This window comes from Capra hircus, chromosome 19 (assembly GCF_001704415.2).
Source record: "Capra hircus breed San Clemente chromosome 19, ASM170441v1, whole genome shotgun sequence".
Taxonomy (NCBI): domain Eukaryota; kingdom Metazoa; phylum Chordata; class Mammalia; order Artiodactyla; family Bovidae; genus Capra; species Capra hircus.
Window position 1 is genome coordinate 39,645,893 of NC_030826.1, and position 10,926 is coordinate 39,656,818.

At 59.8% G+C, this 10,926-nt stretch overlaps 1 protein-coding gene across 1 annotated transcript; it reads left to right on the forward strand.

Moving 5' to 3' along the window:
- PPP1R1B (protein phosphatase 1 regulatory inhibitor subunit 1B) lies at window positions 2,175–10,798 on the forward strand. Its single transcript, XM_018065005.1, has 7 exons — window positions 2,175–2,705; window positions 4,346–4,406; window positions 4,680–4,702; window positions 5,105–5,180; window positions 8,313–8,513; window positions 9,808–9,927; window positions 10,016–10,798. The coding sequence occupies exons 1-7, from the start codon at window positions 2,625–2,627 to the stop codon at window positions 10,063–10,065; spliced, it is 612 nt and encodes a 203-aa protein (XP_017920494.1). The 5' UTR covers window positions 2,175–2,624; the 3' UTR covers window positions 10,066–10,798.

The window sequence follows — 10,926 nt, forward strand, 5'->3', positions numbered from 1 at the left end:
TTTCTTTTCCACACTTCCTACCTCCCCGTCCTCTCTCGCTCTCACCTCCTGTCTCTGCCTTCCTTCCTTCTCCTTCCTGTCTGTTCCTTGGGCCTGTACCCCTGTGAGCCAAGTTCCCCCATCCCGCTTGACCCCAGGGTTTAGCAGCCAGAGCTGTAGGTGCCTGGGTAAAGGTTGGAAGAAACAGCAAAGACCCCCTCTTTCAGGGTTACCCAGGAGAGGAGAGTCTCCCTTCCAGCTGCCCCAGCCTGGGTCTAGGGAACTTTTCCTGATTCAGGGCCACCCAGAACTCCAATCCTTTCGGCAGAACCTCTGTCAACAGGCCCTCCCTGGCCAAAGGAGCCTCGTCAACCGTGGTCCCAAAGGCCCTCTCAGCTCCAATGGGCCCTGAGGTTCCCCTGGGAGTGATGACTCCCTCTCCTTGTCCCCTCATTAACTGTCCAGCTGTCTTCTGTCCCCTTCACCCAACACTGGACCTTCCTACCTGCCTAGCACTGGAAACCACAGACCTCTCAGCCTTCTCTCGGCCTAGTGGCCACACAGGTTACTGCCTGGGCCGTGCCTTTCCTGTGCCCCTTCTGACCCTCGTGATCTCCTCATTTGCCTCCCAGGGCACTGCCAAATTGGTGTTTACTACCTCCCACCACAACCCTCTGACAGAGGGGTCTGGGCCAAGCCAGGGACTGCCAGGGAGGCAACACCCCAGGGCCAGGGACCTGGCATCTGGCTGTTTCCCCACAAGCATAGAAGTCGACAAACACAGCAGGACTTGGGCCAGGCCTGAGGGTGGGGGAGCAGTGCGCCCCGCGGCCAGGCCTCCCAGCACCCATGGGCAAAGCTCTGTGCTCCCGTTCCCTCGCCTCATCCCCAGGGTAGGCGCTGACTCTGGGGTGTTGCGCCGTGCCCCTGACCCCACTTTCACAAGACTCCACTGGCCTTTTGCTTCCTTCTCGCTCTGCCAAGGGCCCAGCATGCTTGGCCTGGGAGTGGAAAAGTTGCTGGCTGGGGGAGAGGGGCTCCTGACTGTTCCAGGCCTAAGCATGACCAGGAGAGGAGAGAGCCAAGGCAAACAGAGTCCCAGGAAGACACACATGTACAAGTCTACACACACACACCCGCTCAGAGCGGCATTCAGACCCTCGCCCCCAGGCCCAAAGAAGACGGAAACACTGGTTCCTGCAAAGGCATCCAGCACCAGACGATAAACAGGGACACTCCAAACGACAGGGCCATCTCCTCCCCTTTCCCCCCTTCAGAGCACATGCAAACACCTCTGCAGAGAGAGAGGCTCACACCTCCGAAATGAGCACACACACACCTCCCCCCTTGCTTTATTCCTGCACCAAACTCACACGTGATGGCACGTGTACACCCCAACTCCCCCAACTCTATCCCCCTGAGCTGGCTCTGTCTCCCCCACATCATATCTGGGGAGAACAGGCAGGAGACACGTGGATCCAGGGTACCTCACAGCATGGACACATTCCCCTGCCCCCACGAGAGCCCTCCCAGGATCACAACCTTACCCCCCTCTACTCTTCACGCTGGACCTGTGCAGAGGGTACTCCCACCCCCCTTGCAAGCTGGCACAGCCTGCCCATCACCTTGACAGCCTCTGACATCCTCCCCCACTCTGCCCCCTCCCCCGTGCACACACGGTCTTCCCACACCCTGCCACTCACACCTGCATCCTTGACACTCTGACACACTTACTCACACAGACTCTCACCACACGGACCCCCCCCCCACACACACACACTCCCCAGCTTTAGGCACCACAGGGCCCCTGGCACTCACTTTCACACACTCCCTGCCATGATGACTGACATGTGTCCTCCCACGCACACCCCGCTCCTTCACGCTCACTCGCTTTTTAGGACACCCCCTTCACAGCGTGACACGCTGGTGCTATTCTCTCCACGACCTCACAGCCTCCCCATGAAACTCCAAGCACCCAGGCCAGGAAGGGGTTAAAGTCAGAGTCCCAGGGCCCCGCGGCCCGTCTCCCCTCGGCCTCCCCCCATTATCCTCCCTGCTGGACTCCATCAATAATGCAGCTTCAAGTTCTGGGGAGTCGGCAGGGGGCCCCCAGGCCGCTCCCGCGGTCCTGGCTCGCACTCCCCGCCCTCCTCCCGGCCGAGAGCACGCTCGTCGGCGCTCATTGGCCACTGTCTCCTGAGCCCTCCCACCACGCGCCCGGGCGCCAGTCCCAGGCCGAGGGGACGGGCTGGGGACCCCAAGGCTGGGGCCGGAGGGCGAGACCCGGAGAGACGGAGCGAGGCAGAGACAGAGGGAGACTCGCGGAGAGGGAGCAAGGGAGATAGAGGAAGGCTGGAGAGGCACAGAGAGAGCGAGGGAAGGAGGGGCAGAGACCAGCCCCGCGAGCCCGAGGCGCGGGCGCCAGGGGACCGAGGCTCCCAGGAGCCCCAGAGCCGCGAGCCGGCGGCCGCCCCCCACCCCCGCGCGCCCTCCCCTCGCCGGCGCCGTATCTTTATCTGTGCGTGAACAGCCCTCCAGCTCCTCTCTGCCACACTCAACCCGCTGCCGCCGCGGCGCCCGGAGCAGCGCCGGGGAGCGGAGCCGGGATCGCAGCCCGAGACCCCACGACGCGCGCCCCGCCCGCCATGGACCCCAAAGACCGCAAGAAGATCCAGTTCTCAGTGCCCGCGCCCCCCAGCCAGCTCGACCCCCGCCAGGTGGAGATGGTAAGGGGGCTGCGCCCCACCCCTGGCAGCGCCCCCCTACCCTAACCCCCACTCCCCGACTCCTCTGCGCTCCGGGATCGGAACTGGCCTGGGAGACGCGGGCGCCCGGCCCGCCTCTGACGCCGCGGGAGCGCGGGGCAGCGCGTGGAGTTCGCCGGAGACTCCTGTAACTTTTTCCCGGGGCCTCGCACCTGATCCCGGGGCTGGGGAATCCCGGGCGGCCCCGGAGGGGGAGGAATGTCCTCTGGACCCTGCAGTGTCCTCCTTCCCTGGGGTCCCCCGGGGACCACTGGTGTGACAAACATGGCCCCCTGACCCGTTACACAGAGCGGGCCTGCGCCCGCCTGCCGCGCGCTCTGGCCATCTCTCTAGTCCCACCCTGCACACCTGGGCTGGGATCACCCGAGCTTTGTCCTGACCTCTAGATAAAGCCACAACATGGGCGGGGCGGGGGGTGCGGGTGGAGAGGGAAATGATGACCAGTCATCCCAGAAGCCAGAAGTCCTCACACAGACATCTGAGTCCTCTGGACAGCCTGCCTGGGCACTGGGTACCAGAGGCCTCCAAAGGTGGGCATGAGATGTGGGGCGTGATGGGGAAAGAGACATGAGTTTTTTGCGGGCGCCTCCCCTCCTCCACTAAGCCATTCACTTGTTGCTGTTGTTGAGAAGCAGCTGGCACCCAACAGAGCAGTGGATGGGGGGGGGGGGCATGTCATGTTGCAGAGAGACCGAGTGGAAGGGGGGTGGGCCTGGGCGACCGGTTTGATCCCCAGCCCAAGCAGCTTTTGATCTGGAGGGCAGTGTTGGGAGATTGGCAGGGGGAGGTGGCAGTTTCAGTTTAATTCACCTGGTTCTCTTTGTGCATTTCCCTGGAGCTCAAAGAGGACCTAATTAACTGACTGTTGATCTGATTGCCAAGCTAGGGGGAAGGGTGGGGGAGTTACTGGGAGTACTCAGTGACCCCCCCCCCCCGACTGTTCAGCTTGGCTCACGTACCAAGGAGGGCGACTTTGGAGGTTTTATGAGGACTGGGTGAAGAGTTCCACAGCCTGAGTGATACTGCTAGAGGGGCCCAGACCCAGGCCCTGGGCAGTCCGGGGCTCAGGCGCACACCCGAGCCTCAGAGTGAGGTTGGAGGTGCCTGCTGTTCAGGCTCAGCCTCCCTCTGCAGCTTGGTCTGGTTTCTTTGGAGCCCTTGAGGCGACCTTAGGTGGGCAGGGCCACGTGAATGCCATCTTCCACAGTCAGCGTCGGGTCCTGAGGTCTGATGTCTTCATAAAGGGGAGAGGGAGGGCCATGGCAGGGGAAGATATGAAGGGAGGTGGCGGATCTGGAGTAGCCATGGAGAGAGATGGGCACTGGCTGGCAGCCACTGGTGGGCTTTTCTTGCTCTTCTCTGCCTTGGCATGCTGTGTGGCTTTGAGCTCTTTGCTGAAAGTCTCTGAGCCTTGGGTTTTCACCTCGGTAAAACGAGGGGGTTTGGTGAGCTCTGGAATCCCTTTCAGCTCTGACAGTCTTTGATTCAAAGGCTCCCTGGGGACTCCAAAGCACAGTTTGTTCCCTGCTGCCGGGGTGGGGGTGGGGAGCGGGCTGCAAGGGTCTGTCCTGCCCTCCCTTCTCCCGTCTCTGTCTCCTTAGATCCGGCGCAGGAGACCAACCCCTGCCATGCTGTTCAGGCTCTCAGAGCACTCCTCACCAGGTGGGCCCCTTCCCTGCCCCCCAGTCCTGGCCCCACCCTAACTGTGATGCCTTCTGGGGGCCCCTGCCAAAGTCCCTTGAGTAGGAGACTGAATGGAGAATGGGGGGTTAAGGTTCAGGAGCCCAACTCCACTGGGCTCATTTATCGACCAGGCGCCTCCCAACACTGGGAAGGAAAGGGCCCAGAGACTGACTGAATTTGGGGGAAAATACCAATAATTCGGATTCTTTCTCTCTTCTTTTTCCTGGCTCGGTCACCGGTGGCCTCCCTCAGAGGAGGAGGCCTCACCCCACCAGGTGAGTTTCCAGGGGCAGCTGGAAGGAGGGCCACCAGGCCCTTTGTGATGGGATGGAGGGGATTACTTCCCAGCTAGCTCACGGTGCCACCCAGGAGGACATTAGCATATCAACTGGCACCTTGGTGAGAACGCCTGGTGCCAGGATGAAGATCTCCACCCCTTGTCTTTGCTCTGCTCAGACTCAGGCTGGGCCTCCAGAATCCAGGGTCCCAGCCTGGCTCAGGCTATGGTGCCACCAGGCGGCCTCAGCCTGGGTGGGAGCAGGGCCGGACCTAGAGCCAAGGCTGGACCAGTCAACGCAGCTGCCCTGGGCAGCTGGTGGGGTCGGGGGGAATGGAGTGGAGGGAGGGTTACAGGAAGGGTCTGTGTGAGCCCATTTAACCTGGCACTTCCCCGGCAGAGAGCCTCAGGAGAGGGGCACCACCTCAAGTCGAAGAGACCCAATCCCTGTGCCTACACACCCCCCTCGCTGAAAGGTACTCCCCCAACCTATGGTCTGCCTGTCCCCTTGACCCCTGGAACTGGGCTGACATTGGGTGTGCAGGGCGGGGTGGGGGGAGCACTGAGCTTTTGTTGATGGGGAGGGATTGTCCTGTGCACCCACCCCAACCCCTACTTAGAGACCAATTCTTTCTTACTGTGGCCTTGGAAAAACAAGGCACCCCGAGGCTGAAAACGGTGGTGTGGGTCTGAAAATCAGGTTTCGGGGTTGAAAGAAAATAGGTACGTAACAAGTAGGCCTCGACATAGAGACTCAGCTCTCTGCCGCCTTTGCAAGCATGCGCTGAACCACCTCCACCGCCTCCCCGCTCCCAGGGCACCTTCTTTGGGTCACACCCCTTGCTCTCCCTTCCCGTTCCCAGGCCTTTTGCACAGGTCTGCACACCAATGCTTCTTCTGTTCCTGCTTTTCCTTTCAATCCCCAAAGGCAGGTCATTCCTATAGCACTCTCTTATGGAGCACCCAGTGTATGCCAGGCCCCCCTGGTGGGGGTGGAATAAGGGTAAGATCTAGCCTCAGCCCTGCTGGGGCCCTTCACCTCAAAGCATCTGGGAGAGGGGATTTGAAGGATGGATAGGAATTCAACAGGCAAGCCAGGCACGGAAGGGTATTCCAGGAAGAGGGAGGAGCAGGTGTGAGATCACAGGGGGTCTTCAGGGCTGCCTGGAGACTTGGCTTCCAGCGGAGGAGCTGAGGCAGAGACACCTGGTGGAGTAGGTGGGCCAGGTGGGGGTGTGGGGAGGGTCCCTTCCTCACTAAGCCTTCGGATGCCTTCCCACCCCCAGCTCAGCTCCAGCTCTTCTGGCCTGGCCAGCCCCCTCCTCCCGTGGAGGGAGAGAGGGAGGCTGGAAGGATGTGCTGAGAGCTCCTTCGTTGGGTTTAGTGAGCTCCCAACCACCAGCCGAGGTCAACAGGTGCAGCTGTCAGCCTGCCTGCCTCAGTTGGGGGCAGAGAGACTGAGGAGAGGAGAGGAGAGGGGATGCGGAGACACGGCAAGTGGGCGCTGGGTGTAACTTTTGGAAGGCCTTCCAACCTGTGGGGATGTGGGGAAGGCCAGCCCCTGAGGCAGGCATGAGGGAGGAGGTGCTGTCTTCTCAGGAGAGAACATGAGAAGTCTCTCTCCTCTGCACCCTGGGCTGAGTAGGGGGCAAGTGGACGTGAGAGGGAAGAACCACCCTTGGACTCTTGGTTGTGAGCAGGGTGGGGGGTGGTGGTGAAGAGAACAGACCAGGGTGCTTCCCAGGCAGCCTCCCTTGGCCAGAAATGTGCCCCCCCGCCCTGCGCCATGCCCACGGCCCCATTGGGCTGCGACTTGGGAGGGTCTGAGTAGGGAGAAGCAGGGCCATGGGAGGGGGCCAGGAGAGGGGCTGTGCTGGGGACCTTGGAGCTTCCAAAAGGGAGACTTGAGTTGGGGGGAGTTCAGGGTCCCAGAGCTGGAGACAGAGTGAGAAGCAGGCAGTCGGGAGGGAGAGGGGGAAGACCCCAGAGAGCCCTGAGAGGCACGAGGCAGGCGAGGCACGCGGGCGGCTCTCACGGGGCGGGCGCTGCACAGGGCTGCACGCACCTATTGTTGTCACTGCGGCTCACGAACTGAAGAACTGAACTCTCCTCCCCCGGCTGCTTGAGCTGCCACCTCCTCTCCCTCTTCCTCCTTTCCCCAACCCTCAGAGGACCCTTCTGAACTTCCAGGGCACTGTATGTTGTGGGTTTCGCCCCTTTCTGGGCAGAGGAAAGCCCCTGGCAGGGTTGGGGGATTTGTTGGGGGAGAAGCCTAGAGTCCGCAAGGAAGGGCGGACGCCAAGTCTTGGCTTGAAGGGGGCTCTCCAAGGCTGAGCTCTTGCACTTGGCTCAAGGTGAAGATTTGCTGAGTCCCCAAGGACAGGGCAGGGCAATTTATTGCACTTTTATTGCCTGGGTAGTTTGCCCAGAGTTAGCAGGAAGCACCGGGTGGAGGTCTGGGCCAGACAGGGCAGCAGGCAGGCACAATACACCCTCTGTGCCTGTCCCCGAGTTGGCAGGAGCGCCAGGCCCTGCTCCCTGTACAGGAGGTTTCCAGCCTGGATCTGCCCTCTCGGGCTTTCTGAGGGGAGGGGCTGCCTACGGATTAGGAAGCAGCTGCAGCAACCCCAGCCCCTAGCCCATCAGCATCTGGTCTCTGGGCCACGAGTTTAGTAGCCCTAAAATCCCACCAGCTCCTGGCCCCCTGCTGCCTCTGCCCTGGCCACGCCTCCCAGGGTCCCCTTCACCCCTCCCTTTCTCCCAGAGTCCTCCAGCCCTGGCCTTTTTCTCTGAACCCCCTCATCCTTTCCATCTTTTGGAAACTTCTCTCCAGCTGCCCACACTGTTCCCTTCCTAGGTCCTATCCCAGCAGGCCTTGGTGGTGTTGGGGGGGTGGGTGGTGGTTGCCGCTTTCTAGGTCACTGCACAGGGAGCTGAAGCTTGGGGATGTGGGTCAAGATTGTGGGGGCCCTGTCTGAGCAGGCTGCATCCCCAGGCAAGGACGTCACTGGCTGCAGACGGTTACGTCCTCAGTCTCAGAACTGTTCCTGTCTCTTAGAGCCTGGGGCAGGGGTGTGTGGAGTGACATCTGTGATGGAGCGGTGCCAGGGAGTGGGGACCAAGCCCAGTATGGGGTGGCAGGCAGGATCCGGGTGAGCAGTGAGCAGGCTGGGCACTCCCCTAGAAACTGAAAGGGACAAATGGCCCAGGGCCCGGCCCACCAGTCCAGTACCTTCTCCAGCGACCGTAGCTGGTAGACAAGCTCCCCAGCCAAGGAATGTTAAGCTGTTGCTGTGCCCGCCTGGTCTTGTCCAGCTTGGCACCCTATGGCGTGGGGAGATGCCTGGGGCCGGCCTCTGGGGCCCAGCATCTTTGGACAGCTTAAGAGCAAAACATGATCAAGAGTCTACCCCCTGCTGCTTCTGCCCTGGTCTGGCCCCCAGCAGGCTGACCAGCAGCCTGTAGTGTTTGAACTAGACCCCTGAGGGGGTGAGCTCTGCCCCAGGCCCCCAGGAAGGAGGCTGGGGGTTGGGCCGCGTGCCTCTCCTGCGCCGTGGGCTGCTTCTCGGGCCTGGCTGACCCGTGCCTTCCCGGTCCGTCTGTGCCAGCTGTGCAGCGCATTGCTGAGTCTCACCTGCAGTCCATCAGCAATGTGGGTGAGAACCAGGCCTCGGAGGAGGAGGATGAGCTGGGAGAGCTGCGGGAACTGGGCTACCCAAGAGAGGAAGAGGAGGAGGAAGAGGAGGAGGATGAAGAGGAGGAGGAGGAGGACAGCCAGGCGGAAGTCCTGAAGGGCAGCAGGGGGTCTGGTAAGCAGAAGGGGCTGTGAAGCCAGAGTTTCACCAACCATGGGCTTGGGTGGGGTCCTCCTTGAGTGTCCTGGGACACCTCTCCCAGTTTACAATTTCTCCCACGTGTAAAGGGCCTTCTCACTCTCTCACCCCACAGGATGCCTCGCAGTCAGCCTTACCTGACACCTGGGCTGTTCCCATCCTTGACTCTGTCCCTCTCCCTATCAGGTTTTCCCTAGTAATTCCTCTCTTCCCTAAGAATTAAGGCAAGGCTACATGAGGTTTGAGGCTAGACCCAAGAAAGGACTTCCCATCCATGGCCGTTGGGAGGTATAAAGAGATGAGGGATAGAGAACTAAGAGTGTCCAGGGCCCCCATCGCCTACATTTCTGGATACAGGATGTGGTCTCTGCTGCGAGACACAGGACTGCTTGATAGATCTCTCCAGGAACCTGTGATTTTCTCCCTCTTTTCTAATTTCCTAGGCTGGAGGTGAGAGGGTGCCCTCTAGTGTCTGGATGGAGAATCTAGGATTCAAGAACCAACCCCAACTGCCTGGGAAGAGAGGCCAGTGAAGGGCCTAAGACCTACACAGAAGGCCTCAGAGCTAGACACCCCAGATCCCAAAATCTACACAGCCGGGTCCCAAGACCCAAAGAATTCCTAGGCAGGAAGATCTCAGCCCCTCCCAGGGCTATTTTTCCCATGCCTGGCCACTTCTAACCCTCTGAATGCACACTCAGTGTTTTGGTCCCATTATTTATGGGGATGAAAAATAACAACCATCCCTGCTTGCAGTGTCCACTCTTTGCACCCCGCCTCAAGATAGCGTAGGCCTCTGCTCTGTATTGGCGGTGGGGGCATCAGACGTGGGAGCAAAACTTCAGCTGGAAGAGTTGAATTGACTCCCACTGACATTCCCAGAACAGGTGAAGAGGAGGTGAGAGGAGACTGTTCTCTCAGGAAAGCAGCAAGGTAGTGGGTCAAATGGCAAGATGACCAAGGAACAAATATCAGTTGCCACCAAGCCTGGAGCAGCTCCTAGGTGCTGGCACTGGGTGTTAACTATTATCTTATTTAAGGCAGTCTACAGAACTTCCCTCCTACCAGCCCCTTCGGAGAGGTAACAATGACTTATCTAGGACATGCGGTTAGTCACTGGAGGCACTGTCTTAGTCCTGTGCTCACTCCACTACACTGTGACACCCTCAGAAAGCTTAGTCTCAGCCAGCGGCTGGACTTGGCTCATGTTCTAGGACAGCCAGCTGGATACTCAGAGCTCGTGTTTTTATCCCTTCTTTCCTGTCCCCAGCTGGGCAGAAGACAACTTATGGCCAAGGTCTGGAGGGTCCCTGGGAGCGCCCGCCTCCTCTGGATGGGCCCCAGAGAGACGGAAGCTCTGAGGACCAAGTGGAAGACCCAGCATTGAATGGTGAGACTTGGGAGTTGGGGGCTGAGGAAGCAGGGCTGGGATCTTGGTGGGCATGGCCAGGCCCTAAGTCCCTCTGCTTGCTTTGCAGAACCTGGGGAGGAGCCACAGCGCCCTGCCCACCCTGAGCCTGGCACATAGGCACCCAGCCCTACATCTCCTGGAAGGAAGTGGGAGGAGGCATTGATGTTCTCCAGAAATCCATTCTGTTCACACCCGATTTTGTACCCTGCTTCTCACTTGCTAGGGCTGCGGCTTCTGACTTTTAGAAGACTAAGGCTGGTCTGTGTTTGCTTGTCTGCCCAACTTCGGCTGATGCCCAGAGTCCCTGGGCACTTGCTGCCTGATGCCTACCCCTGCCAGTCATTCCCCCACACACCCAGCGGGAGGTGGGATGGGAGAGCTTGCCTTGGGAAATCCAGTAAATGGGGGACAAAGATCCATCCTTCACAATTCTACTCCCTAGATCCTCTCCCCTGGGCATAGGAAACCCACAGGGCAGGACCCTAAGATCTGGGCAAAAGGGATACTGAGAACTTGTAAGTGCCCATAGATCTTTCTCCATTCCCTGGGCAATTCCAAGTCATCATCCCTTCACTGCCTTCTACCAGGGCCCAGAATTCAGGCCTCAGCTTTTGGTAAATCTTCCCCTTATCACCTGCTCCCCAGCCTGGGTGCCTGGAAGATGGACTGGCAGAGACTGCTTTGTTGCATTTTATGTGTGCTTTGATGCCAGGAATGTCGCCTAGTATAATAAGTCCTTAGGGGGGCACATGGTGGGGGAGCCAAGCTCTCCTTGTCCTCCAGCTGCTCTGTCCCCTTCCCTTCTTCCCTGACTCCCGGCCTGAACCTGTAATAAATCTTTGTAAATAACTGTGCTGAGACTTCTCTTTCAGGGGAAAGGAGAGGGAGGAGGTAACACGTTTCCCTGTGTGGTGGTCATCCAAGAGTCAGGTCCTCGACCCTTAGTGTCCAGTCCTCTAACTTGGAGCCTTGACTGCA

Excerpts from the sequence above, each read along its gene's own strand:
- PPP1R1B (XM_018065005.1), top strand. The coding sequence starts at position 2,625 with ATGGACCCCAAAGACCGCAAGAAGATCCAGTTCTCAGTGCCCGCGCCC. Across the intron at positions 2,706-4,345 it reads ACCCCCGCCAGGTGGAGATG|ATCCGGCGCAGGAGACCAAC; the intron begins GTAAGGGGGCTG and ends CTGTCTCCTTAG. Across the intron at positions 8,514-9,807 it reads GAAGGGCAGCAGGGGGTCTG|CTGGGCAGAAGACAACTTAT; the intron begins GTAAGCAGAAGG and ends TCCTGTCCCCAG.